The following is a 27,350-nucleotide window of genomic DNA, read 5'->3' on the forward strand; positions in this document are numbered from 1 at the left end:
CCCTAATCTGTTGTCCTGAGCAAAGCCAGGAGAGGCTGGGGGAGAGAGAAGGGCAGGGGTCCGGTGTCTCCGCTCTTGGAGATGGCCCTCAGAGGGTGGGGAGGAAGGTGGGCAGGGGCCATGGGCCGCTGAGAGGCCAGCACGGGGTCTCTCTGATGCTGCGTCCCGAGGGGGAGGGTCATGGGCAAGAGCCAGGAAGCCGCATGTACGTCACCCTCGGGAGGAGCGCTCCGGACCCCCACGGGGAGGCGGTCAGTAAGCTACCGTGAAGCGGAGGCAGATGTCCAGGTCCTCATCCAGGAATCAGGCCACCGCCTCCGCCTCCAGGTCCCTCATAGGAAAACCACGGTGCCGGCCAGGTTCAAGCAGAAGGCGAGGTGGAACAGGTGGCCACGGCTTGCCACCGCCTCTGACATCTGCTCGTCCTCTTGCTGGGTCATGTCCACTGCCTGCCACAGCTCGCCCACCGAGGAGGCCACAAAGTGCTCTGCAAACTGTTCTCCATCTTGGTCTGAAACAGGGGACGGGGGACAGCGTGAAAGGACTGTTTCTGATGCCCCCCCTGCCCCCCGCCCCTGGCCCGCCTTGGAAAGAGGAAGGCATTGGGGAACCTGGGAGCCCAACCGCCCACACCCTTGTTCTTGACCACAGAGGCGATGCTCCATCTGGGGGGTCTCTTCTGGTCTGTGTGCGGCCATAGCCCCAGCTCAAGGGCACACACTCCCCTCTGCCAATTCACACTGCCTCCTCCAAGGTGTTACCTCGTCTGGGGAGTAAGGGACCAACGTGGAGGAGGGTGAACTTCCAAGACCCTCTTCCCGTATTCACAGGGTCCCACGCACATCCGCTGGCCCCGGCACACCCTGAGTACGGCCCTGGTGAGGAACTGCGGCTCTAGGCCCTTTACAGGACACTCACACTGCAGTAGTAGGGCCTGGGGTGACCGCCCGTAACCCAAACCTATCTCAGCTTTCCCTCTGGCCTGACCAGTGATCTGACTCCAAAGAGATCTGGTCCCCGGCTTCAGGCATCGTCCCCCTACTTCACCTACCTGTAGAGGGTGTTTTCTCTTTCTGACTCCTCTCGTCCAGGCCTGGGCTCCCTTTCTGAGGCGTCACCCCCTTGACCCACAGCAGCAGCAGGATGGATGCCAGGAATGCTGCCCTGCAGAGCTGGGAGCCCAGGGAAGTCATGGGCCTTCCCTAGTCCCCAGTGCCCGGCAGGACCCTCTCCTCCCTCCCCTGTCCGTTGTCCCGGCGCTTACCCCTTCCCAGCACCGTTTTCTCCCCTTCCCTTCCATAGGACCTCTGATGTCATGAGCTCTGTGACATCACAGTCGTGGGCCTGACCCTCATCCCGTCCTCTTGGAGAGTTCCGTTGGCAGGCAAGAGCGTGGAGAGTGGCTAGCAGGGGGCAACTGAGGCTTCCAGGATGACCACGGTGGGCCATTCTATGCAGAGCCACAGCAATGACTTAAGAGTTTGTGAAGTCCTTTCATGTCCATTATATCATTAGATCCACATAGTAACCAGGACTCAAAGTCACGGTATTGCCATACCCATTATATAGATGAGGAAACTGAGGTTCACAAAAGAAATGATTCGCCCACTGAAGATCACACAGATAATAAGGTGCAGAGCAGGGCTCTTGGCCGATTCTTTAGATTCTAAATATCACACCTTCCCACTCCTCTGTACGGCCTTTCTCAAAGGAAAGCGACTTGCATAAACTGAGACCCAGACCGGATGTCGAAATGGGGATCTTCAAGTCCTGGGCTGTGCATGAAACTCAGCTCCGTCAGAAATGGAGGAGGGGGAGGGCGTGGGTGGAGGAGGGGATGGGTACCTGCTCTGGGTGTGAGAGAGACAGAGAGCAGAGTGCCTTGGACCCAAGTGGAAACCTTTCTCTCACTCATCGTCCTCTCCCGGACTTCCCTCTATCCTAGCCATTGCCCTCTTGTACTGGTAGACTGAACACCGTCTTCCCTCATTCCACATCCTCCTGTACTCAGACACAGAGGAAAAGTTGTTAGAGACCCAGTGTCTAAACTCCATCTCTAAAGGGTGGGAGGAGTTACAGTCTTCAGAGAAAAATCAGTGTGGCAGACAGAGGCAAGGATCCCAAGTAACGGATCTCAAGAGACCTGCTTTCACGTCCCAGTGCCTGCCCCTGCCCATGACCCTGGTGAGCACAGACCTGTTGGTAATGGACTGTGGCTTACATCTGCTTCCTGGAGCAGAGAGATGGGGAGGCAGGATGAAGCCCCACCCTGAAAAACCAGAGACAGATACTGGCCATGAGCGACAGGAGGGGGTGCCAGGACAGGTGGGAGGGGGGTCTTAGACACGCTGGAACTATCACCACCAGCTCACACCGCTCCTGGCGTCCACGTACCCTGCACCTGAAGGAACCGCCATGTGCAGGGGTGAGGATGTGCGCAGAAACACGTACCCTTCCTGAAAGAGGGGATCGCAGAAATGGAAGGGCCCGTGGAGCTTCCCTCCCACGGATGCTGCCCACACCGTCAGACGGGCTTATCGGGAGACTGTCCCAGACAGCCGACACGGCCTGCTGTTTACTTCCTGGTGATCCAAGCCAGGTGACAGGGTGATTGGGGAGCGGTACAGGAGGTCACTTGATGATGGGAGAGGCAGGATTCAAGTAAGCAGGTGACCCTGTTCACCTGTCCCTTGCACTCATTGACCTGCAGGTTCAGGAAATGATGCTTGAATGGAAAAAAATCACTAACAACCTCCTGGCTATTTGGGGGAGGAGCCTCTTGGTTCAAGGCTAAATGAGAAGCCATCTCCGGCTCTGTGAGTTTGCCTGGGGAGGGTAGTTGGGCGTCGGGGTGTCTTACGAGGGCGGCTGGAGAGGAAAGAACCGGGTGGCACCACTACCACTGCCCCCATTCCCTCACCACCCGCCTGCCTGATGCCCTGTGCTGAGGAGATAAATCCTTGTAGGAAACCAGGGACCCCCTTCCCATTTTTTTCTTATTACAAAAGTATGTTAAAAAATTCTGAAAAACGAAAAAAGGCAAATAATTCCACCATCCAATGACAATTCCTCTTCATGTTTTAAAGGATGGTATTCAAATTCTTCCCCTACGTGGCTGTGGGCAGGTGGGGTGGGAGGGTATGACCTAAACATTGAATTCTGGGTTTATATGTTTTCCTCCTTCTCATCCCATCAGAAAAAGAGATCTGGCTCCCTTGGCACGAAGGGTCTCTGGGATAAGACAGGGAAGTCGGGGCCCTGGACCAGCTCTTACACACTCGTGCTAGACCCCGAGGCATCATCTCTACCTGAGGGAGAGAGCTTGTAGGACTCCTTGCCTGCAGAAAGCTGCCGGAGAATGAGGACGGATGAGAGGAGAGAAGGGAGAAGAGGGTGGCGATGCAGGACGTGACAAAGGGTATGGGGGGACGGGGAGGGAAGCCAGAGGACAGAAGAGGAGAGAACTCCTTAAAGATGAGGAAGGCCATTTCTGAATCTCGATCCTACCAGGTAGGACAGGAGGAACGGCTTGGTCCCCTTCAGGCAGCTTGTTCCTGCCCCTCTCGTTGGAGAGGACAGTGCAGGCAAAGGAGCGCAAGTGGGAGGGGGAGACCCAGAGGTGGAGGCCCACGCATGGAGGGGGCCCCCCTTTCCTCCTCCGGGACCCGAGGACCATGCCCTTGGTGGCCAGCCCTGCACACCTGCTCTGTGCGGCTCTGACCAGGCCCTCCCGCCTCCACTCCCTCCAGGACTAGCATTAGGGCTTGAGTGTTTCCCGGGCAGGTGTTCCTTTCCTCTGCCGGCCTCTTATCAGCACATCTACACCCCCAGCTCACCCTTATCGCTCCCTCCATCTCCTTAGACTGCAAGTCCCAAGGCTTCAGAGGTCATTGCAATCCCACACTACTCCAACCCCCAGCAAAGCAGAAAATGTCCCACAAGGTGACCCCTCCCCCTTCCCAGCCGGCATCTCCCCCCTTCCTGAGGGAGAGCGTGCTTCCTCGTCTCGGGCACCTCATTTCTTATTTTCCTTTCAATTTTCATCCCTGTCCAAAGGTAATTTTGTCCATCCTTCAGTCTCGAGAGACGCGCTCTCTTTCTTACAGCAAAAGAAAGGAGAGGTCCCTGTTCCTGAAGACCTCAGAGGTGGAGGGTCCCCAGCCTGTCTGCACCCAAGCCTCTCATCTTGATAGGCAGAAGGCTCCCAAGAGGCCACGAGGTCTGACGGGTGATTTGGACCTAAGGTTCCACCTTGCACGCCAGCTCCAGCTTTGCCACCAGCCGTGGGTATCACACGCACATCTCCCTGCTCTGTCTTCTCACTTAGGAAACAGAGAACCTTCAGCCTGTTCCCAGGTACCTCGCAGATCTACTGAATGACTGCAATTCAATAACGTGGATATACCTCTTGGGAAACAACAGGAAGAAAAGTGGAAACTGTAGTGCCATAAAATAATTGAACACTGTCTTGTCTTTATACGCATACTCCTCCTGTTGACTTACTCCCGGAGAGAGTCCCAAGATTTCCTCCAAGTTCCTGCTGTTCCGCCTCTGCGGGGATGCAGGGCTCTCTGGGGTCTCCTCTGACTGGAAGGGAGGAGCTGGGAGGGAAGAGGGGTCACTGGGCTGAGCCAGGAAACCTCCTTTGAGGCAGGGCTGCAGGGCTGCAGGGTAGAGGGCAGAGGAGACCACAGCTCAGACAAGCCGGTCTGGGGGCTTTTGAGCTCATCTATGGAAGAAGAATCAGCTGTCCTTGAGCTGTTGATTGTGCTTTACAGACACTTCCGTGAGAGCGCGTAAGTGTTACCCGATTTTCCAGATTAGAAGGTTAGAAGACTGAGGCTCACCTAACTGCTTTGCAAGGACTCAGAGCCAGCATCCAAACCTGGACCTGCCTGATTGCGGGGCTGGAGGGCTTTGCTTCTGTACTCTCTTGCACCCAAGGTAATTGCTCACCTGGCTCGTGGGACCCACCTTTAGGCTCCCAGTCCAGATTCCTGGGCCACACCCCTCTCCTGTCCCGGTCTCAGCCGCCCTAGCCCACTGATAGGAACTAAGTCCTTCCCCCTCCCCTCCCAGCTCTGGAGCAGGCTCTGTGCCCCAGGGCTCTCTCTAGAAAGAGCTCCTCCCCTCCAGGTAAAGCCTTTCTCTCTCCCGGCAGGGCCCCCAGTCCCCTCAGTGCACGTGCACACGTCCCCACAGCCCACAGCGCACACAGGGCACCCTGGAGATACCCCCACTCTCCATCCCAGCCCCTGCCTGCTCGCCCCCACTCCAGCTGCTGCTGAGTCCTAGACCCGCTCCCTTGAACCACATCCCCGTAACTTGCCGGTGCCCGAAAGGAGAAAACATGGGGCCCCCTCCACCCAAGGCCAGGGGACTCTGGATCCAACTCCAGAAACTTCTGACCTCCTGGCTGGCGGGACAGCAAGACTGGGACCAGTGTCTGGACGAGGCCTACATGCTGCAACAGAAGAGGTAGGCTGCCCCTCCTCTCCCTGAGCCTCAAACCCTCTGCCCACTTGGGTCTTTCTCCCCGCCAGGGCACTCCAGAGTTCAGTGCCAGGCACCGGGATGGGCCCAGCGCACCTGTCACCAAAGCCCGGGTCCTCTGTCAGTGCCGGCGGGGTGTGTGGCACTGGGCCACAGGCAAGAGGGGACGGAATGATGCCAGGGCTCTCGCCTGGTGGAGAAGGGGAGCGGGGGACCTAGAGGGACCAGGCAGGAGAAACCAGGAGGTAGGCAGGTGGGTGCGGACTGGTGGGGAGCAGGCTGCTGGGGAAGCGCCAAGATCCTGTGGGTTTTAGGACACTTGTTGGTTGAAGAGAGAGTGCGGAATTACTGCTAATGGGAAGGAGAGGTGATGACATGCGAACAGGGGAGGAGAGCTCTGGTCTGTGTAACACCTGGAGCTGGCCAGCTACCGGGGAAACCCGGGTGACACTGGGGAGGCCCAGAGGGGACTCATAGAGTCCATCCATCTTTTACTGAGTCTCCTGGGTGCAGGGCTGTGCTAGGTCCCGTGGAGACAGATCGAATAAGGCCTGGGCCTGTTCCTAGAGCAGTTCAGGCAGGACTGGTGCCCCGAGGGCCAGAGCATTTCATGGCCCGCCCTGAGGTCCAGATTCTGGACGACCGGCCGGGGCAGGGACCCATCTTGAAGGCAGGCCTCTGCCACGGGGTGTTCGGGGGACTCGTCTCTCGTCGGAGAGTCACCATTAGCAGATCTGGGGGCAGCCAGGGCTGGACTCACGGGCAGTGGCTTCTCCAGGCCAGAGGCCTGAGCACCAAGGCTGTGAGCAGAGCTCTCAGCACAGGGGTGGACTCTGCAGTCCTGGCCCTGGTCGCTCTGAGCTGGACGCGCTCACACAGAGGGTCTAGGTGAGATGGTGGAGGGAGCTGGCCCTCACTCTGCCGGATCCCCCTGGAGAGCGCTTCCCCGAGGGGCAGAGCTGAGCTCTACCTTGAAATCAAAACTTCTCCTTCCAATAAAAAGCTTCTTTCCCCTGGCTCCTGGGACCATTGGAAGAGAGGAACTGGGGGCTGGGGGACATCACAGGAACCACCGGTCAGTCTGTTTTCCTGCCCTTCACCTCTCCCCGCCCGACCCTCTACCTACCGTCCTGTGTTCACCTTCAGAGCCAACACGTACCGGCCCAGCAGGAATCGCCTTCAGCTTTATCTCTTGTTTGGCTCACCCAGGTGGGGGAGAAACAGAGATTAACCGGCAGAGGTACCGCAGGATGGATATCTCCACAGGCTCCTCCCACCCACCCCGAGATGCACATGCTCAGAGAAGCTCACAGCTGTGCCCTTCCTCGGTTACAAGCAGCGTGTTTAGATGCTTGAGTCTAAGGGTAACCGTAGGAGGGAGAGATCCTTCAGAGCCCACCTCAGAACTCTCCCCCCCGCAGCAGGAGTGTGCATCCAAACAGCCCCCAGGAGAGTCAGAGCTTCGGCAGCTCCCAAGCCTCCTAGCTCTGAGAGCTGGCCTGTCTCTCAGCCCCCTTCTGGTCTCTCAAACTCCCCTTGGCTAAAGAGAGCTGCTCCAGCAGGCCTGGGAGCAGGGATGAAATCGGGCAGAAATTCCCTTTCCCCCACCTGCTCTAGATCCCCAAGTTCCCAAAACGTTTACTCAGCTTAGACGGACTTGGCCAGGCCCACCAGGACCACTCCTTCCGTGGCCCGAGCCCTCCTCCCTCAGGCATGCTACCCCTCTTTCAGCTGAGCCACGAGGCCCCCCACGTGGGAAGAAGTGGCACGATGTGACCACACGGGGACCCTGAGACAGGCTCTTGCCCCAGGCTGACCCTCAGCTAGAGTCCAGGAAGCAACGCTGCAATGGGTCACTGCACACGTTGTGGGACCCGTGTCTGTCCTAGGCACACACTGTCTCTGTTCCTCTCTGCCCTTGACCTCTCTGCCATTCTGTCTCTTCCTGACTCTTGTTCTTCCTCTCCTAGGATTCGAGAGTCTCCTCTGCTTCGGGCAGCCAAGGACAACGACCTGTGTGTCCTGCAGGAACTTCTGCTGGACCGAACCTGTGACTTTCGGCAACGAGGTGGGATGAGAGTTTGATGTGATGGCGATGGGGCAGAAGCCCCTGCCCCTCCCCTACCCAGGGCTCTGAGGGCTCCTGCAAAGGGGCCTTGGAGCGTGTCTCTGGGAAGTGTTTGATGCTCGTGTTTCCCTCCACTCTAGGAGCCCTGGGGGAGACGGCGCTGCACGTGGCGGCCCTCTATGACAACCTAGAGGCCGCCATGGTGCTGATGGAGGCCGTCCCGGAGCTGGTCAAGGAGCCCACCATCTGTGAGCCGTTTGTAGGTGAGGAGCCCGAATGGGTTTTCAAGGTGGACACAGGTAGGAGAAAGTCTGAAGTCATCTCTTAAAATGAGCCTCAGAGAGTAGGTCGGGGAAGGAGTGATGGAGGTTCAGGAAGGTCTCCCTTGAGTTGGAAGGAAGGCAAAGGTCCTGGTCTTGGCTTTGGGTATCCGTGACCTTCTTGAGCCATTTATTATTTCCCTTCCTCTCCTTTCATGTTCCCTGAAGGACAGAACTCTCTTTCTTTCATAGCAGCACAGTGATTACCTTTATTTGCCACCCCCAGTAGTCGAGGTGCGGACAGCTAAGTGAACTGCTGGAGGGATGACTTGTCCTCAGTCTCACACCACTCTGCTGAGTCGCGGGCAGAAATCCATGCAAGGATCTGTCAGGGATCTCCTGTAAGCCAGGTGGATGCTGTGTCTCTGAGAGAACCGGGAACAGACCCCGTGACTGAGGGCTCTCTTGTCCAGGTCAGACGGCACTGCACATAGCCATCATGAACCAGAACGTGAACTTGGTGAAAGCCCTGCTCGCCCACGGGGCCAGCGTCTCTGCAAGGGCGGTAGGCTCAGCCTTCTGCCTCAGTCCCCACAACCTCCTCTACTTTGGTGAGAGCCAGGGCCAGGGCTGGGAGGGTGGGGAGGGGGCCAAGAGCAAAGGGAGGGCAGGCTGCGGGGGCTCCATGCCGGGGGAAGCTGGGAGGGGTCCGCCCTCCTCAGGCTGAAGGCCAGAGCCAGCCCCCCGACGCAGGGCCCCCTGCACCGTCCCCGCCTCTGGTTCTGCTGACAAGCGTCCCCAGGCCCAGAGCTGAGACGTGGGGAGGTAGAGGCAGTCCCCTGGAGAGACTGCCCATCCCAGCCTGCACCCTCAAGCCACGGGGCCCTCTGCACCCCCAGGGGAGCACCCTTTGTCCTTTGCGGCCTGCATGGGCAGCGAGGAGACCGTGAGGCTGCTCATTGAGCACGGCGCTGACATCCGGGCCCAGGACTCCCTGGGTGAGAGCCGGGCTGGAGGGGGAGCTGGGTTGCAGAGGAGGGGCCGGGACAGCCCTCAGGTCCACCGGGCGCGGGTTGGGGGTGGGGGTCATGGGGAGCATCAGGGACTCTAGTCCCGGTGGCCATGTGACAGCCCGTGTCCTCCCCCAGGAAACACAGTGTTGCACATCCTCGTCCTCCAGCCCAGCAAAACCTTTGCCTGCCAGATGTACAGCCTGCTGCTGTCCTACGACGGGCGCGGGGACCACCTGCAGTCCCTGGACCTCGTGCCCAATCACCAGGGCCTCACCCCCTTCAAGCTGGCTGGAGTGGAGGGCAACACCACGGTGAGGGACCCGCCCCCAATCCCCCCGTGTCCTTCTCATGACCCTTTTTCCAAAACTCTCCAGAAGGGTGGTGGTCCCTCACCTCCCAGCACCGTCATAAAATCCTCAGCCTCAGAAGTTCCTGACTCAGGAGGATTCGAGAATCTTACTTGAGAGGATCTGCTGCGGGAACCCAGAGTTCTCCTCCCCTCGCCTGTTCTCTTCTTTCAGATCTTCCTAGGGTTTGTGGGAAGGAAAGGGAGCCCCAAAATTAAAAGGTTCATGTCAACAGAGCCTTGTCAGTTCTCACCTGTCCATCAGTCCCACGGAGTAAGCGACCATGCTGTTGCCCTTGACGTGCTCCTTATACGCTGACCCGCCCACCTCACCCCTCTGTCCACACAGATGTTCCAGCACCTGATGCAGAAGCGGAAGCACATCCAGTGGATGTGCGGGCCGCTGACCTCCACCCTCTACGACCTCACGGAGATCGACTCCTGGGGAGAGGACGTGTCATTTCTAGAGCTTGTGGTCTCCTCCAAGAAGCGAGAGGTATGGAGCTGTCGGGTGTCGGTGCAGAGCCTGTCCGTTTGCTGAGATCCTGGGCTCCAGACACTTCCCTGCCCTGTAATAGATGGAGATGAGGACGGACTCCTGGGACCTTTGGGGGGAAATGCCAATCGACACCCCTTTCCTAACTCCACTCTCCCTCTGCTTAGCTCTGGTTCCTTCCACTTACCTTTCTCTTACTAACGTCGCATATGAGGAACTCTCCAAATGGAAATTGCTTCCTACCATTCATTCATTCATTCATCCTTTCGGCATATTGAGCTTCTTGCTGTGTCCCAGCCACTGTACCAGGAATTAAGAATACAGAAATAAATAAAACACAGTTCCTTTCAATCACCTTTGTCAGTTGCCCATCCCCGTCCTCAGTCATTGTAATAGGGTACCACATAGAGCATCATAAGGGTCTGTACTATGCACAGTGGCAGCAGAACGGAGGTTGGTTTATCTTGGCTTGGACAGACCAGAGAAGATGTCACAGAGGATGTGCTTGAGCTGGGGCTTCATGGAGGAGTTGGGAATCACCAGGAAGATGAAGAAAAAGAGAGCTTTCCAGAGAGGGAAAATGGGTCATGCAGACAGTACTGGATTGAGTGATATGAGGGAAAGGAAAGTTTGTTGAAGACTTATGGGGGGGAGAAAATCGTTTGTGTTTTCTGGAACCTCCACGATGGTGGCAAAATGTAGTTCCCCTTGTGTATCTGCCGCCTGACAACTTCCTAGGAACCCTTCTAGAGCCCAACTCAGGTGATCACTGGTACTACTGAGCAGAGGAAAAGGTGAGTGGCTGGTTGGTATGAACTTCCTCAGGGCAGGATTTCTTAGGAATTGGAACCCCAGTCCGTCTGGTGGGTTGTGTCACCACAAATCCTCGGTCTCTGATTCCAGCTGGTTCTCAATGTTCTGCTACAGGTTTTATTCTTGTCTTGGTCAGCTATTCTATTCCCTCAAAATTCCTTTCTAGCCCCTTCTGTATCCCTCACTGCCTTCACCTTCAATTCTATGAGGAGACCCAGATTCGTTCATTATGATGCAAATAGAGGCTCTCTGGCTGGAGCTTCTTCAGCTTCCTGCCTTGTCCTGCCCAACAGATCTGGAAACTGCCCACTGTCTCTCTCCTTCCCTCTAGGCTCCATGGAAAAGGTATTCTTCCTGCTAGTGAATACTCCCGCCAGCTACGCTCTGACTTTGCCTTCTCCTACTTTCTCAGATGTGTCGCGCTGTCCATCATCCTCTCTCAGAGCATCTGTAACATCTCACTGCCTACTTACGTCCGAGCACTAGCCCACCTGGCTGAGATTATGGCCACTCCCCACTCTTTGTGTCCTCTCTTGCTCCTCTCGGGTCCACAATACTTGTAGAGCAAATCTGACTGCCTCCTTGCTTGAACCTTGCAATTGCTTTCCGTTGCATTCAGAAAACAAAGTCCAGCTCCTTACTTTGGCATTCACAAGGTACCGTGATCTGGCCCTTAGCTGCTTCACCCGTGATAACCCCTGCCCACCCCTCCAACAGGTTCTGCCATGTCCCCAGCCACACCTCATCTGTCAATGTCTTCTCGCACCTTCCTGCCTTGGCACCTGCCGCTCCTTTATGGAATGACCTTGCCTGACTGTCCCTTCACTCAACCATTTACGGCTCATCCTTCAGAGCCTCTGTGGTGCTCTAGGTCCTGGTGTTTACTTCTGTCATGGTTTATCTCCAGCGCTACCATGAGGCCTAGCATACAGTAGAAGCTGACTGGTTGTCCGTAAAAGAAATGACAGACGAACTGAATGCGTGGTCATGACCCTGCCCATCTGGGACCCAGTGGGAAACCCAGCGCTGCTTCTCGCTACGGTGGTCACCCCCAACTGCACTCTTCTTCCATGGCAGGCTCGCCAGATCCTGGAACAGACCCCAGTGAAACAGCTGGTGAGCTTCAAGTGGAGGAAGTATGGGCGACCATACTTCTGCATCGTGGGGGCCCTGTACGTGCTCTATATGATCTGTTTCACCCTGTGCTGCATCCATCGCCCTCTCAAGCCCTGTAGTGGCAACCGCACAAACTCCCGAGACATCACCATCCTCCAGCAGAGGCTGCTCCAGGTGACTCTTCTCAAGAGGGGATGAAGGGAGCTGGTAGCGTGGGGTGATGGCGCTGGAAACCAGGAGCAGCTACCTGGGAAAGATACCACTCACCTGGCTGTGACGGGGGCAGGTTCCTGATCACCCAGGCAGAAATGAGGAGGGAGAGAAGGGGACCAGAGTGGGGGCTCAATGAGTCAGAGTGGGCTTGTCCAGGGAGCGATGGCTTTCTTGTGAACTTTGAAAGAATGCTTGGGACTAAAAGCGTCATACTTTTGTAAAATGCCTGTCCTTTACAAAGAGGACCAGACGTTTGTACATGTGGCCTTCAGCAGAAACCGCGCGGTTGTGAAGGGAAGAACACTGTGCTCCAGGTCCATGTCTGAGTCTGTTTCTGGTCTGTTAGGGCAACACAGGCATCTTTCTGGCCTGCATTCTCTTCTGACCACCGTCAGTAGGAGCACACCGGCGACGATGTTATCAGCTGTCTGGCCACCTGTCAGGTGTGCTGCAGAAGGATGCCTGGACTGGGTAACAGGTGGAAGTACATAGTCTCTAAGGTCCCCTCTGCTCTTGTGGGCTTGCCATTCTGTGGGTCACCCTCAGAGACCTGGGGTGAGGATGACTGAGTAGAGGTGTGGAGTAGATGTCAGGCTCTGCTGTTGGAGAGCAAACCCCTTGGCATGACAGAAAGAGCGGACTCTTGTGCATACTTCTGGGCATATACATTCAGCACTGGGTTCGTTTAACAGGTAACCGAAATTCTTGTCCTAGTGACTGAAAATAGCTGAAAGAGAGTGAAGGCATGTGGGCAGAAAGCAAAAGACAGAGGAGGAAGAATTTTGCCAGGCGAGTAAGAGCTTGATGAGTGGAGACTTATGCCCAATGCAGGATGGGCCAGCCACCGGTATAGCTCAACCTGGACTTGGAAGAGGGGTAGTGTGGGATAGTTAAGGAGCAAAGAACCTGAGTCAAGTTAGACCAAAGAGAGTGGATGCACAGAGAGAGAACAGGGCGAAGAGCCTCACTGAATCCTCCAGTAGGTCGAGACACTCCATGCTTCCGCAATTTCCTCTCGGTAGGTATACAGTGTGCTGTCGTATCCAGAGCCTCTGTCTCTCACAAAGCAGGGTTCGCTGCCTGGAGAAGACAGGCCTGAGTCGGGTGGGGCTGCCTTGTTAGAGGCGGGCAGAGGCGTGCTCAGGGGAGGTTGTATTCCATGCATCTCAAACTAGACGTGAAGGTTGTCCCTGGTGTGGAGACCACACAACAGGAAATAAGGACATTTAGGAGGTGGCCAGCTGAGACAGGCGAGTGACTAGCAACGGAGGGGATGGGTAAACATGGGGGTGGCTGGACTTTTCCAGCCTTCTTGGTTCTATTTCCTCAGATGCATTCTTTTCCACCCTTCCTTTGTTTCAAACTTACTTGGGGGATTTTCTGGATCTAGAATGTAGATAGCCTTCTAGCCTAAGGGCTGGGTGACACTGAGTAACTGATTACCACTGAGTCTTCTTCCTGTGTATCTCTTTCTCTTTGGGGCAGGACTAATTATGTACAGACCTGTTCCTTTGACCCAGATAGTCTAAATTATTATTAGGACATCCCTCCCCTTGCCTCAGGACTAGGTGAAGCATAATTACAGCTAAGTGCACGAACTTTCCTTCTGTTTGCTCTCCTGTTCCTTCCTTGTCCCCTTTGGCATTTTTACCCTTTTGCCTTCCACTTCGATTAAAGCCACTTTGGCCCAAAGAGAAGACTCCTGACTTTCAAATATTCTTTTCTTGCTGGGGGAGTGGACTTAAGAATGCTGCCCTAAGAGGTTTGAATAGCAAAGAACATCAGTGAAGGTCTGTGTCTTTTGACGTTACCCCTTGAGCCTTGGTCCTGAGTTGATGGAACCCCTGAGCTTCTCTTATTCAGTCGGAAGTCAGTCGGGATGAGATCGGGGGCTCCCAAACACATCACCGCGACTTGAAAGATTCTGCTTTCGTGACGTACCACGTTTGTTAAATAATGGGAAATTCTTTTTTTCTACATTTTTATTACTTGAAAGTCTTAGAAAAATGAAAATGTACCAGTCCAGGGTCTTGGCTTGATGAATGCAATTGTCGCCACATTAATTAGCCCATGAAGCTTTTTCTTAGTTAAATGAATACTTTTATATCCCATTATATTAATAAATCTGGACATATGGAACTCTCGGTCACTGTAGGATTTCCTCTTTGGGTCTCGTGGGATCTAGAAAAGTCGCCGGGCTCCATGAGAGTAGCCCAGAACACCATCTCAAGACAGTTGAAATGAAAGAAAATACTCCTTTATTTATATGAGGTAGCACAAGGTACATGAAAGCAGACATATATGAGGGTAAAGTCAGTTTATCTCTGTGCAGTTTTGGAGATAATCTCAGCGTCTTCACTCTAAGATGTCTCATTGTTCAGCCATAAAAGTTATGCTTTTCCAGGGTTTCCCAAGAACTGTATAATTACTTAGAGTTCACTTTCTGTCTCCATTCAGTGTCTACTCGGTTTAGGCAGGACACCGTGCACTGTGGTCCTGGCTCTCTTAGGTTTCCAGGTGAGCAGAAAGTTCAAAGTCTGGGATTAAGCAGCGTAGGTTTGAGTCCTAACTCTGAAACCAAATAGCTGTGTGACCTTGGGCAGATCCTATCTCTTGCTAGATCAGTAGTTTTTAACCAAGGCTACACATTAGAAACATGGGAGGCTAGTAAAAGTACGGGTTGCTAAGCTGCCCCACACCTGATAGATTAGAAAGACTGAAGCTGAGGTCCAGGCAATGGTACTTTGAAGAAATTCTTTGAGTGATTCTCATTCTTAGCTCGGACTGAGAGCTTCTACTCAGCTTTCCAGTGTGAAGTCGATCCCTCTGAGCATTTAGAGCCCTGATTTGCTGTTCAGCAAGAGGGCGTTGATCTCCCATCATCAGATTTACTTTTTGTGTCTTGAAGATTTCCTTTATCTCTCCGCTGCCCTTTTCCCAAAATCGCTTTGCTAATTCATTCACTACACAAGTAATCACCAAGAGCCTAGTGGGGCCTGAACATGCTGTAGGTGTTGGAAATTCAACCTGGTCTGAGCAAAACGCAAGTAACCTCTGCCCTTTTGGAGCTTACAGACTGGTTGACATTAATTAAATGAATAGATATTGCAACCTGTGATGGTTACAATGCACATGCTTTTTTCCTATGATGAGAAAACAGACAGCGTGCTGAGAGAGCTTATAACAGGGGCCTGGGCACTCTGGGAGGTCAGAGAAGGCTCCCCTGAGGAAGGTAACTGAGCTGAGATGTGGGTATGAATTAAAGGTGGAAAGTGAGTTCTAGGCAGAGAGGATGCATATACAAAGGCCCTGAGGCAGGAAGACCCTTGCCAGTGTCTAGGAACTGACGGAAGATTGGCTAGGGTAGAGGGAGCTGGGGCAGGGGCCTCCAGATGAGACGGTCCTGGCAGATCTTTCCCCAAACTTTCCCAAATCATACAGGACCTTGCCGGCCCTACTGAGGATTTTACTCTTTACCCTAAAGGTAGTGAAAGGCTCAGAAAGATTTTAAACAGGGGAGATGCTCGATAACACTTTGGTTTCAGAAGAATGTCTCTGTAGGGTGGAAGACAGGTTTGAGGGGGCCAGGGAAGATGTGGGGAGACCAGTTAAGAGACTATTACAGTTCAGCAAGCAAAGATAATGGTAGATTGGCCTCAGGATGTGATGGGGGGACGGAGAGAAGGGGTTGGCATTAGGGGACTTAACAAAGGTAAGATCATCACTACTGCACAGTGGATGGGATGTAGATGGGGAGAGGACGTGGCAGGAGTGACTCATGGGTTCCGTTTATTTTAAATCCTCCTCTACCTGTCACGGTCAGTGGGTTTGCTTTTTCTACACATCACAATTCCTCATACGCTCTCGACAGTCCAAGGCACTACAGCTATTTGAAAACCCAGTTGATCTCCAGCTCTCTACTGCTTTACTCAGGGGTCCTAACCAACTCACTTTGGAACAAGCACGGCAAAGTAAAGACAAGACAGAGGTGAGGAGAAGCAGGGAGCCTGGTAGATAAAAATAACATCTACTGGGTGTTCGTTTTGCACACTTGGTGTGCACTTCCCAGTGCCTCTGAGATCTTATTCAAATGCAGATTCTAAGAAGAAGGCTGGCGTGGGCCCTGAGATTCTGCATTTCTGACTCACGGCTGGGTGATGCTGACATTGTGATTCTGTGGACCACATTTCAGAGGACAAAGCATTACACCATTTGATCCTCATAGATACCTTAGTAAGTAAATACAATTATTATTACCATTTTAAAGATGGGGACTCTGAGGTCAAGAGAGGTTTAGTGCTTCGGTAAAGACACTCAGCTAGTAAGGGCAGCGCTGAGGTAGGGGTTCTGGTCTGCGTCACCTCAGAACCTTTAATACGAAGCCAGGCACTTCTCCCTCCAGAGCGATGTGCTCAGTTCCAGGCTTCTTCTTTGGAGGATTCACTGCGTGAGGAACTCATGTCTCCAGGCTTTGAGAGCTAGCCAGGGCCTGGCACACTCACCTGTACCTGGGCACACCTGATAGTTCCCTGCCAAGATAAGGAATGCTGACGAGCAGGGCTGGGGATCCGGATCTGGGATTGTCTCCAACCTCTAGCTCCTGAGCTACTGTCTGGGCTCTAGTTCTGACACTAGGCCACGGTTTTGATGTGATTAACTTTTTGGTGGTTAGGGTGCGTCCTTCTTCTGTGGGAATGGGTAAAGACTCCTCAGGAACGAGCAGACCTTTCCCAAGTTCATCTTCCTGAGACAACACAGGGGCTAGGACATGGAATAAGCCCTTGGAAAGTAGACTTAGATGGAAACCAGGAGGTCTTGCTCTCTTTTGGGCCCAGTGGTTCTCAAGTGGGGGTATGTAGCCAGAAGCATTTACATCTAAAAAAGGAGATGCTGGGTCCCTGCTCCAAACGAATTGAATTAGAGTCCTCAGGGTTGGCATGGACACCTGTGTTGTAACAAAGCTTCCAGCTGATTCTGATGGGTGGCCTGGTTAGGAGCCCCTGCACGGTTTAGAGGATGAGAGTAACTCTTCATGAGGAACCAGCAGGTCTCTTTCTGGGAGCTTAATTCCTCTGTAAGAATCTTGGGGAAAAAAGAGGGTCCAGGGTGGGGTTTGACAATTGTTTCCGGTGCGTTCCCCCTTCCTCGTGGTTACACTTGCTTCCCACCCTTCCCCACAGTGGTACCCAGGCTCAGCTAGGCCCACCCCTCTCTGGACATTTCCTTCAAGACAGTTGGTAAGTGAAAACACTCTCTTTTGGCCAATTCTCAGCAAAGTAGGACCTGTCATCCTCCGCAGGGGATCTGGCTGTGGACAGCTCTTAAAATCCTGAGCCATGTAAAGAGGTGAAGGATTCCAGTCATTGTTGAATGACATTTATTTATTTATTTTTGCGGTACTCGGGCCTCTCACTGTTGTGGCCTCTCCCGTTGCGGAGCACAGGCTCCTGACGCGCAGGCTCAGCGGCCACGGCTCACGGGCCCAGCCGCTCTGCGGCATCTTCCCAGACCGGGGCACGAACCAGCGTCCCCTGCATCGGCAGGCAGACTCTCAACCACTGCGCCACCAGGGAAGCCCTGACATTTATTTTTTAAAGGGGCTGAGGGGAGTATTTTCTCAATGCATTATTAGCTGAGCCTGCTTAGGCAACCTTGAGCTAGGAATCTGGAAATTCCAGACAAGCCCACTTCATTGTCATCCTTTCCGCCATTTGCCTCCTGGCTCCCACCTCCTGATTCCCTTTTACCTCCCTTCTGCAACTCTTAGATCATGCTCAGCGTGCACCTGTCTGTTCACCTGCTCCCTCGTCTCCTTCCTTCTTTCCTTTCTTATGAATGCAGCATCTGCTGTGTGTGCATTGTGGACAAAAAAAGAAGTTAGAGGTCCCTGCTCTCAGGAAGCTCTAAGATTCCTGGTGAGACATGGAATGTCCAGACGACTGCAGTGTGCCGGGGGAGGGCTGTAACCAGAGACCGGCACCGTGATCCTGCAGGGGAGACACCTGACCTGGCCTTGGAGGGGCAGGAAAGGAGACCCAGGAGGAATGCTGTGACCTGGGTCTTGGGGTTGAGGGTGAACCAGAAAAATGTGGTGGAGGCAGGCATTCTAAGAAAAGGTCACAGTCCACACGAAGACCTGACTTAACAACAATAATTCAACGTGGCCAGAGCTCACACAGAGCACGGGGACCTAGGGCAGGAGCCAGACCAGCAAGGGTTCTGTACGTCATGCCCAGTAGTCTGAGTCTTATTTTTTATTCTTATCTCACAATGCACACTTCTAAGTAAAAGAACACATGTGCAACCAGCAAGGGTTCTGTACGTCACGCTTGGTAGTCTGAGTCTTATCTTTTATTCCTATCTCACTATGAGCACTTCGGAGTGAAAGAATACACGCCCCTGATTTAAAAATCAAAGGGCAGGGCAGGTATAATGAGTATCAAGAGTGCGCTGGCTCGCCGGCCTCACCCGTGCCTTGCTTCCTCAAGGCAACCAGTGTTTACATCTTTTAAGTTCTCCACCCCTGTTGTCACCTCTGCACTGCTGAATAATGCACTTCTATCTCTATTCATTAATTACATTTAGACATCAGCTATCGAATTTCTACTCTGATAAGGATTTAGAGAATAACCATCACTTCCATCTCCCCCTCATGTTTATTCCAAAGACATGATGGAACTAGGAAAGGCATTAAACCGAGAAGCCATGGGGTGATATTTGCATTTGAGAAAGGTTAGTCCAAAAGCAAGGTGAGGGGGGATTGGATGCAGGGCGCTATGAGTTTGCATTAAGGCAGTGGTGCGATGGATTGAGGGCCAGGGCAGCATTTGAAAGAACTGGGAGGCTAAATGAACGGGACCTTGAAAATGAGTGTCTCTGTTCATTCACTTTGTTAAATATACCCTTGATCACGAAACCTTTTCATAAGAACCACAAATCTAGAAAGCTGCAGATCAGTCTCTCCCTGTAGACGGGAAATCTTGAATACAATCCCCAAAGAATAAACTTCTAAAAAATTCAAAGAAAAACTCATTACCGCTTTGAGTTTAGGGTTTAATTCTAGAGGGGCAAGGGTGGTTGATGAAGAGGGCATTCTTATTATCAGTTCAACAGACATTAGAAAGTCATTTGTTAAAATTCAATACCCCTGTCCATTTTAATTTTATTAATTTTATTTTTTTACTATTTTATTTATTTATTTGGCTGCATTGGGTCTTTGTTTCTGTGCACGGGCTTTCTCTAGTTGCGGCGAGCGGGGGCTACTCTTTGTTGCGGTGCATGGGCTTCTCATCACCGTGGCTTCTCGTTGCAGAGCACGGGCTCTAGGCGTGCGGGCTTCCGTAGTTGTAGCACTCTGGTTCAGTAGTTGTGGCTCGCAGGCTTTAGAGTGCAGGCTCAGTAGTTGTGGCGCACGGGCTTAGTTGCTCTGCGGCATGTGGGATCTTCCCGGACCAGGGCTCGAACCCATGTCCCCTGCATTGGCAGGCGGATTCTTAACCACTGCACCACCAGGGAAGTCTGCCCCTGTCCATTTTTAAAACACTAAACTCTTTCTCAACTTTGAAAAGAGTATCTATTCCAAATGAGAGCCAACCTTACATATGAGTGTGAACCGCTAGAATTCCCCTTGAAATCAAAGAAAAGAAAAATGTTTTAAAAGCCCACTACTATCATTATTTTTTCAGCTTTAATGAGGTGTAATTGACAAAAGAAATTGTAAGATGTTTAAAGCGTTCATCGCAGTGATTTGATACACGTATAAATTGTGGAGGGATTCCTATCTAGTTAATTAACACATCCATCACCTCACATATATACCTTTTTTGTTTTTGGTGAGAATAAGTTCTGCTCTCTTAGCAAATTTCAATTGTATAATACCGTGTAATTAACTATAGTCACCTTGTTTTACCATTAGCTCCTCAGACCTTAGTCGTCTTATAGGTGAAATTTTGTACCCTTTTACCAATCTCTCCTTATTTTGTCCATACCCCCATGCCCTGGCAACCACTTTTCTACCCTCTTTTTCTAGAGTTTGCCTTTTTTTTTTTTGTTTTGATTCCACATGGAAGTGATACCATGAGGTATTTGTCTTAATCTGTTGGGCTTATTTCACTTAGCATAATACCCTCAAGCTCCATCCGTATTGTTCCAAATGACAGGATTTCCTCTTTTCTCATGGCTGAATAATATTCCGTTTTATATATATGTGTGTGTATATATATGTATATCACATCTTCTTTATCCGTTATCCATTGATGAACACTTAGGTTGTTCCCATATCTTTGCTACTGTGACTAATGTTACAATTTACGTGGGAAATGCAGGTGTCTCTTCCAGATCCTGTTTTCATTTCCTTTGGCTGTATACCCAGAAGTGGAATTGCTGGATCATGTGGTAGTCCCATTTTTAATTTTTTGCGGAACCTCTATTCTGTTTTCTGTAGTGGGTGCACCAATTTACATTCCCACCAGTAGTGTACAGTGATTCCTTTTTCTCTACATCCTTGCCAACACTTGTTATTTCTTGTCTTTTTGATTATAGCCATCCTAATAGGTCTGAGATGATATCTCACTGTGGTTTTGATTTGCGTTTCCCTGATGATTAGTGACACTAAGTACTTTTCCGTACCTGTCAGCCATTTGTATGTCTTCTTTGGAAAAATGTCTATATTCAGGTCCTCTGCCCATTTTTGAATCGGATTGTTTGGGGGGTTTTGCTGCTGAATTGTATGAACTACCATTATTTTCATTGCAACTTTTGCACATGTATATTACCTTTTGTTTTCCAGAGAGCAATTAAAAAAAAATAAAAGCCTACTAAAGGGTCTGTGTCTTGGAGAGCAGCAGGGAAGGGGGCTCGCAAGAGGCTGTGGCGCTCGGCATTCTGCTTTTAAATAGAGGACCTTTGGGGACAGAGTGGCAGAGGCAGCTAGCTACTCTAGGGCAGTCAGATCCCAGGTGGAGCAGAGGCAAAAGCCTGGGGTCTCTGGACACCTCTGTTACTCACTGGTGAACTTGAGCAGGGCAACTCCTACTCGCAAAGGAACACGTTGAACAAAGGGGTGCTGGTGAGGGGCAGCCCCAGAAGGAGATTACGGTAACCAAAACTGTCCCCAATATTCTCCATTAGGATTTTGCCTTTTCGTCTCCTGAGGGAGAAAGCTGATGCCACTCTCTCGCTTTCCTCTAGGGGGCACTGTGGTTCCCACAACTCTCCTGGCCAACTAGTGCAGTCCTTTTCTTCTTAGTTGAAACAAGGAAAAAGGTTGGTAGCAGTTTTCCAGACGTATGCAACCAAGGTCCAAAGCTTTTTTAAAGTTTAAAAATTTTGTACAGACACATATATGGCACAGATGCCGTTATTTTATTTCTATATTTAATGTTATTTTGTTCCTATAGTTAATGAACTTATTATTTATACTACTACCTGATTCTCAAAAGGAGTTGGCCTGTTTTACAATGAAAGACGATGCTCTAGGAACATTAAGATCACCAGACCCATGATCTGAATTTTAGGATGGAGGAGACGGGATGCAAAGATAGTTGTTTGAGCTGGGGATAAAAAAAAAAGAGAGAGAGAGAGAGAGAACACTGAGCTTCCTTGGAAGCAAGGCAAAAGGGAAACGTCCCACTATATGATAAAATAAAATGTGCCACTTTCTCAAGAGAGATAAACGTCAGAGAAGTTTACAGAACATCAGTTCTTTAAACAACAACAACAAAGGAATTGATATCTAGTCACAGGTTGTTAGATCATATTGTTTACTAGATACGTAGTCACCCACTCCTTTTCTGGTCTTCCCTGGTCCCATATGATCTACCTGAAACATTTCCACCACCTGTTGGTAAGTCTGGTCCTGTTCTTCCCTAAAGACTATATCCTTGGCTTCTTCTGAGCTGACACACACCCTCTGAGAGGCCACAGGATGCTTCGTGGGTGCCTTCTTTATACCATAGATCACCTCCCGCTACATAGCATCTCTTCCTGTTTCAAAAGCTATGCCTCTCACTGGACCAGGGTGTACACTGCTGAAGTAGCCTGAAGAAGGATGCCGAGAGGTTCCAGTTTATCGGCAGGACAGAGATGATTAGCATTTCTCATGCTTAATGAGGGATCACGTCCTTCCCAGCTTAGATCATCCTCAGGGACTCTCAACTCCTGTCTTCGGTGCACAATTCAGAGATGTGACCGTGGAGAATAGAGTTCCCAAAAGTCTAAGGGGTACTCGAATGGGTTGAAATTGTTTGTATAGTTTCACGTGAGAATTACGTATATATGAGCACAGTTTTCTGGAAAGAGGATCTGTGGTCTTTATGATATTCTCAGATGGGCTCATAACTTCAAAAAAGTTAAGGAGCATTATTGTAGAATTCTATTGCTGTTTCTGGGTAATATTGCAAGCCTTTTCCTGTGAAGTAACATGTGCAGAGGAGGGTGGTTTTTATTCCATCTTGACCTTAGGACTGTACCTTCTACTCCTACTGTCCCGGATAAGGCAGGGCCCTTCCTCAGAACTGAAATCCATATATTGTCTTTAGCCCTTTGCTATATTGCCCAATCATAATAAGACCACAATGAATATATCTATAGCGCTCTGTGGTTTATAAAATACATCCAAATACATCTCATTTGGTCTTCACGATAACCCTGGGAGGTAAGCATTATAGTTTCCATTTTACAGATGAGAAACCCCAAGCTCAGGGAGTTTAGTGACTGATTCAAGGTTTCACTGGAGCTAACAGGTGCTGGGTCCATACGGGAACCTGAATTCTGTGATGTGTTTATATTCTACTTGCTGGCAACCGCAACGAGATTGGAAAAGCTGGCCTTTCAGCATAGCTGAAATCAGCCCAAACCACTAATACCTCTTCCTGTTGGTTTAGCCTTCTTAACTTGATGCTGTGAAATGTGACCTCAGCCCCTCAGTACACACATCATCATAAATAACTGCTCACAACATACATATAAGAGGTGACTTCCTAGGCGGTTCCTCAAGTTGTTAGCATATGGAACATATGCATATGAAGCCTTGGTTACTTGATGCCCTGGTCACAGACTGAGCCGCAATGGCAGGGCGGGTGTTGATGGTGTTGGTAAGGGGAGCTTTTCTTCACCTTGGGTAGAGTTGAGCTGCGTTAGACCACTTACTCAAAAGGACTTGACTCTCAGACCATCAGAAAGCACTTCTTTTTTTTTTTTTTTTTTTTTGCGGTACGCGGGCCTCTCACTGTTATGGCCTCTCCCGTTGCGGAGCACAGGCTCCGGACGCGCAGGCTCAGTGGCCATGGCTCACGGGCCCAGCCGCTCCGCGGCACGTGGGATCTTCCCGGACCGGGGCATGAACTCACGTCCCCTGAATCGGCAGGCGGACTCTCGACCACTGCGCCACCAGGGAAGCCCCAGAAAGCACTTCTTATCCTGAATTTCTCACCACAGGAGGCCTATGTGACTCAGCAGGATAAAATCCGGCTGGTGGGGGAGCTGATGACGGTCTGCGGGGCTGTGATCATCCTGTTCCTAGAGGTGAGGTGCAGCTGTGCTCAGGCGGAGGCCACCCACCTGAGGCCTCAGACTGAACTGAAGTCTATATCAATCATTGTTTTGTTTTGTTTTCCTGGCCTTTTCCCAGATCCCGGATATCTTCAGGGTTGGTTTCTCTCGCTATTTTGGACAGACTGTCCTCGGGGGGCCGTTCCATGTCATCACGTGAGTGTCCTTCCTTCCAGCCCCCTGCCTTCCCTTGCCAGAAATGTCCCAGGTCTCCCAGTCCCTCTCTGGGACCCTCACTTCCAGGGATTTTTCTCTAGCGGGCTTGTGTGTGTGATGGTGTATGTGTTTAGGTATGAAGACCGAGCCTGAGTGTTTGGGTCCCATGTAAGTCAGTGCCATGCTGAAGGGGACCTAGCGTATTTCCAGCCCTCCTCTCACTTCCCCCCTCTCTGCTCTCCCCCCAGCATCACCTATGCCTCGCTGGTGCTGGTGACCATGGTGTTGCGGCTTTCCAACACCAACGGGGAGGTGGTGCCTATGTCGTTCGCCCTGGTGCTGGGCTGGTGCAGTGTTATGTACTTTGCTCGAGGATTCCAGATGCTGGGTCCCTTCACCATCATGATCCAGAAGGTCAGTGCTTTCCCCAGAGTTTCCTCTGGCTTCAGACATTGGACGTTTCCCAGACAGAGGGAGGGGGTGGGAGCAAAAAGGAAAATGCTGCTCGGAGTGGACGTGGTGGAACTCCGGTGACTTCCAGTCTATCAGCAGTAGCTGCAGAGAGGCAGGTGGAGAAAGGATCCCTCCACCCTCCCTCCCCTCTCTGTTTTCTGTAGATGATTTTCGGAGACCTGTTGCGTTTCTGCTGGCTGATGGCTGTGGTTATTGTGGGATTTGCCTCAGGTAAGAGCATCACTCTCTCCTCCATCAGATCATCGGATTCAGTTCTCCAGAAAGTTCTCTCTTACTCTTGCTCTCAGTTATTTCTCCTTTGCAATCCCTTTTTCTTTTTTCCCCCTGGTGGAAGGTGAATCAAAAAACACACTTGCACTCTTTGGATCTGGGTCACTCAGGTTGGCCTAGAGAGCAGACTCATGGGCTCTGAATTTCTGGGCCAGTAGCATTCATGTTGACTAACTGCCCTGCAAGATCTTTAAAGGAGAGATAGAAAAAGGGCTTTGGAGAGAGAAGAATATTAAACAAGAAAGACTGGCCAGTCGTGAAAGGTGCCGTAGGCAAAAAGTCTGGTATTTAACTCTACTATGTTTACACTTCAGAAGAAGAAACGAAAAGCATTCACTAACACGTACGGTGCCCTTTTTTCCCCTATGTGTGGTCAGAGTTGAAAGAAAAGAAAGGAATTTGAAAAAGGAGGTACAGAAAAAGGGTTTGGAGATTGTGAAGAATGAGAAAGGAAAGCAGAAGAGCTGTGAAGAGAGGCTGGGAGAAGAATGCCCAGTGGGGACCCAGTCACGGACCAAGACACAGGGGGAGGGTGCCAGAGAGAGGAGGAGAGGAAACATCCGGAACAGAGCAGACGGAGCAGAGGGAGGGAGAGCACAAACGAATGAGTGGAAGACAGTTCTTAGGGAAAGGAAGGAAGAGGAAGGAAGAACAAAAGGCAGCAAGGCTCACCCAGTCCTCCATGTCTGCAGCTGAACCTCCAGAAGGCAGGTGGATGCACCTGAGGACACGTGAAGACCTACAACCCTAAGGACAATGACTTTCAGTACAGAGGACGCCATGCCTGTCCTAGGCATTCCCCTGCTTCATGGGGGTTCCCACGAAACAGTACACTGAAAAACTACACCAAGATCTGAACTCTGAGAGGGTCAAACTTTGATAGGCCCCCTGTTTGGAGGGTTCCTCATGCACCCTTCCTCCCCACCCTCTACTCCCCCTGCAGCTACACTTACGCACAATGAGCAACTATAACAGAGTCGTTTTCTGTAGGTCTCCTAAACCATCTCTTCTTCGTTGTGGCAAAGCCATGCTTTGCCATAGACCCTAGTTCTGCTTTTGGGGTCACCTTATTTATAGTTCCATTCCCCACACAGAGATGGGTCTTTTAGAGGTTCTGACGCTGTAGTGCGTTTCCAGGATGCCCAGTGCCATCCAGTAGGCTACACGCTGAGCAGGGAAAACTTTTATGATGGTCCAAGCTCACCCAGGGAATCTCAGAGTAATGGGTGGTTATCTAGAGGATACTGAGATTGTTTTTAAAGGTGCTTTTCTTTTAGCCCTTTCATGTGCTCAGTTCTTTAAAATTGTTGGAGATTCCATGCATTCTTGTAACAACTTGCCTTTTAAATATTTGGTTCTAAAATGTAAAACCCAGTTAGGTGACATATACTATACTGATAGATCGATCAAGAGATAGATATTTGCTAAATTCTGAGTATTACTGGTATGATAAACTTGGTCATAGGACATCTGAGGGTTAGCCAGGTCCACAGGGAAAATGGGACTTATATGTGTAATTCTACATTTATGTGCCTGTGTGCATATATGTGCTTGTGTGTAAATGTATGGAGATATATACTGGAGGTAGAATGAATGCTGACCAGGCCCGTGCTTATTATGATAACTCCCCATTTCCTGATCTCCATGCCCTCTTTGTGGGCGGAGCAGCGTTCTTTATCATTTTCCAGACAGAGGACCCATCCAACCTGGGGCAATTCTATGACTATCCCATGGCGCTGTTCAGCACCTTTGAGCTTTTCCTCACCATCATCGACGGGCCTGCCAACTACGACGTGAACTTGCCCTACATGTTCAGCATCGTCTACTTTGCCTTTGCCATCATCGCCACACTGCTCATGCTCAACCTGTTCATTGCCATGATGGGCGACACACACTGGCGGGTGGCCCATGAACAGGACGAGCTCTGGAGGGCCCAGGTGAGTTCATTAGGGTTAGTCTTTTTTTTTTTTTTTAATTTTATTGGAGTATAGTTGATTTACGATGTTGTATCAGCTTCAGGTGTACAGCATATTGAATCAGTTATACTTGTATATCCACTCTTTTTTAGATTCTTTTCCCATATAGGCCATTACAGAGTATCGAGTAGAGTTCCCTGTGCTATACAGTAGGTCCTTATTAGTTATCTATTTTATATATAGTAGTGTATTTATGTCAATCCCATACTTACAATTTATCCCTCCCCCCCTTGTCCCCTGGTAACCATAAGTTTGTTTTCTACATCTGTAACTCTATTTCTGTTTTGTAGATAAGTTCATTTGTACCCTTTTTTTAGATTCCACATATAAGTGATATCATATGATATTTGTCTTTCTGTGTCTGACTTACTTCACTCAGTATGACAATCTCTAGGTCCATCCATGTTGCTGCAAATGCCATTATTTTGTTCTTTTTATGGCTGAGTAATATTCCATTGTATATATGTACCACATCTTCTTTATCCATTCCTCTGTTGATGGACATTGAGGTTGCTTCCATGGCCTGGCTATTGTTATCGGTGTTAGTCTTTCTAAGGGGCAGGGGATGGAGAGAAAACTCAAAGTGGAATATGCCACGGCAGATGACTCTTAGGAGAGTCACGGAACAACCCCGTGGGGCTGTCACCTCAACAGAGGTACTTTTGGATAGATGGAGGGGACTTTTAGCCAAAAGTCTTTTTCTATCTAAAGGAGTGTAGGATGGTAGGATAGGGTCAGGATCAACACCCAAGAGCACAGACGAAGGGTAGATGCAGGAGCCAACCTTGAATCCAGTGGGAACTAGAAACTGTTTTGTTCTTATATGTTCTAGTTTTTAACTTGGACCTTATCTTCTGTTTGCTTCTATAACTGTTTCTCCATAGTCTTTTCCTTATATCATCATAGGCTCATAAACTCTTAGAGTTGGAAGTGCCTTTAGTGGTCCCCTAGTTGAGCTCCTACCCAACATATACTCTTTTATTGGTCAGAGGATCATTCAGTATCTTCTTTAATGCTGATGAGAATCTTATTATCATGTGGATTTGGGTAGAGGTTGGAAGGAGAGAGCTTTTTTATATTTCAAAAGTTTTTGTTATTAGAAAATT

The 27,350-nt window shown here is 50.8% G+C and overlaps 2 protein-coding genes across 2 annotated transcripts in view; one reads left to right on the forward strand and one right to left on the reverse strand.

Annotated features, from left to right (window-relative positions):
* Positions 1 to 332: 332 nt before the first annotated feature.
* LLCFC1 (LLLL and CFNLAS motif containing 1) lies at positions 333 to 1,193 on the reverse strand (the record flags this gene model as incomplete). The annotated part of the gene is made up of 2 exons (XM_082661398.1): positions 333 to 511; positions 1,052 to 1,193. The coding sequence occupies 2 exons, from the start codon at positions 1,191 to 1,193 to the stop codon at positions 333 to 335; spliced, it is 321 nt and encodes a 106-aa protein (XP_082517524.1).
* Positions 1,194 to 5,350: 4,157 nt separating this feature from the next.
* Positions 5,351 to 27,350, forward strand: part of TRPV5 (transient receptor potential cation channel subfamily V member 5) — a gene marked incomplete at its 5' end in the record, with an annotated part of 29,475 nt that continues 7,475 nt past the window's right edge. The window contains 13 exons of the mRNA XM_082662403.1: positions 5,351 to 5,478; positions 7,464 to 7,561; positions 7,702 to 7,824; positions 8,295 to 8,432; positions 8,721 to 8,819; positions 8,970 to 9,145; positions 9,530 to 9,676; positions 11,567 to 11,779; positions 23,255 to 23,341; positions 23,448 to 23,524; positions 23,773 to 23,938; positions 24,142 to 24,208; positions 25,937 to 26,205. Coding sequence (XP_082518529.1) covers positions 5,351 to 5,478; positions 7,464 to 7,561; positions 7,702 to 7,824; positions 8,295 to 8,432; positions 8,721 to 8,819; positions 8,970 to 9,145; positions 9,530 to 9,676; positions 11,567 to 11,779; positions 23,255 to 23,341; positions 23,448 to 23,524; positions 23,773 to 23,938; positions 24,142 to 24,208; positions 25,937 to 26,205 — 1,788 coding nt within the window. The remainder of the gene's footprint in view (positions 5,479 to 7,463; positions 7,562 to 7,701; positions 7,825 to 8,294; positions 8,433 to 8,720; positions 8,820 to 8,969; positions 9,146 to 9,529; positions 9,677 to 11,566; positions 11,780 to 23,254; positions 23,342 to 23,447; positions 23,525 to 23,772; positions 23,939 to 24,141; positions 24,209 to 25,936; positions 26,206 to 27,350) is intronic.

Source organism: Grampus griseus, assembly GCF_964374135.1.
Source record: "Grampus griseus genome assembly, chromosome: 9".
Classification (NCBI taxonomy): domain Eukaryota; kingdom Metazoa; phylum Chordata; class Mammalia; order Artiodactyla; family Delphinidae; genus Grampus; species Grampus griseus.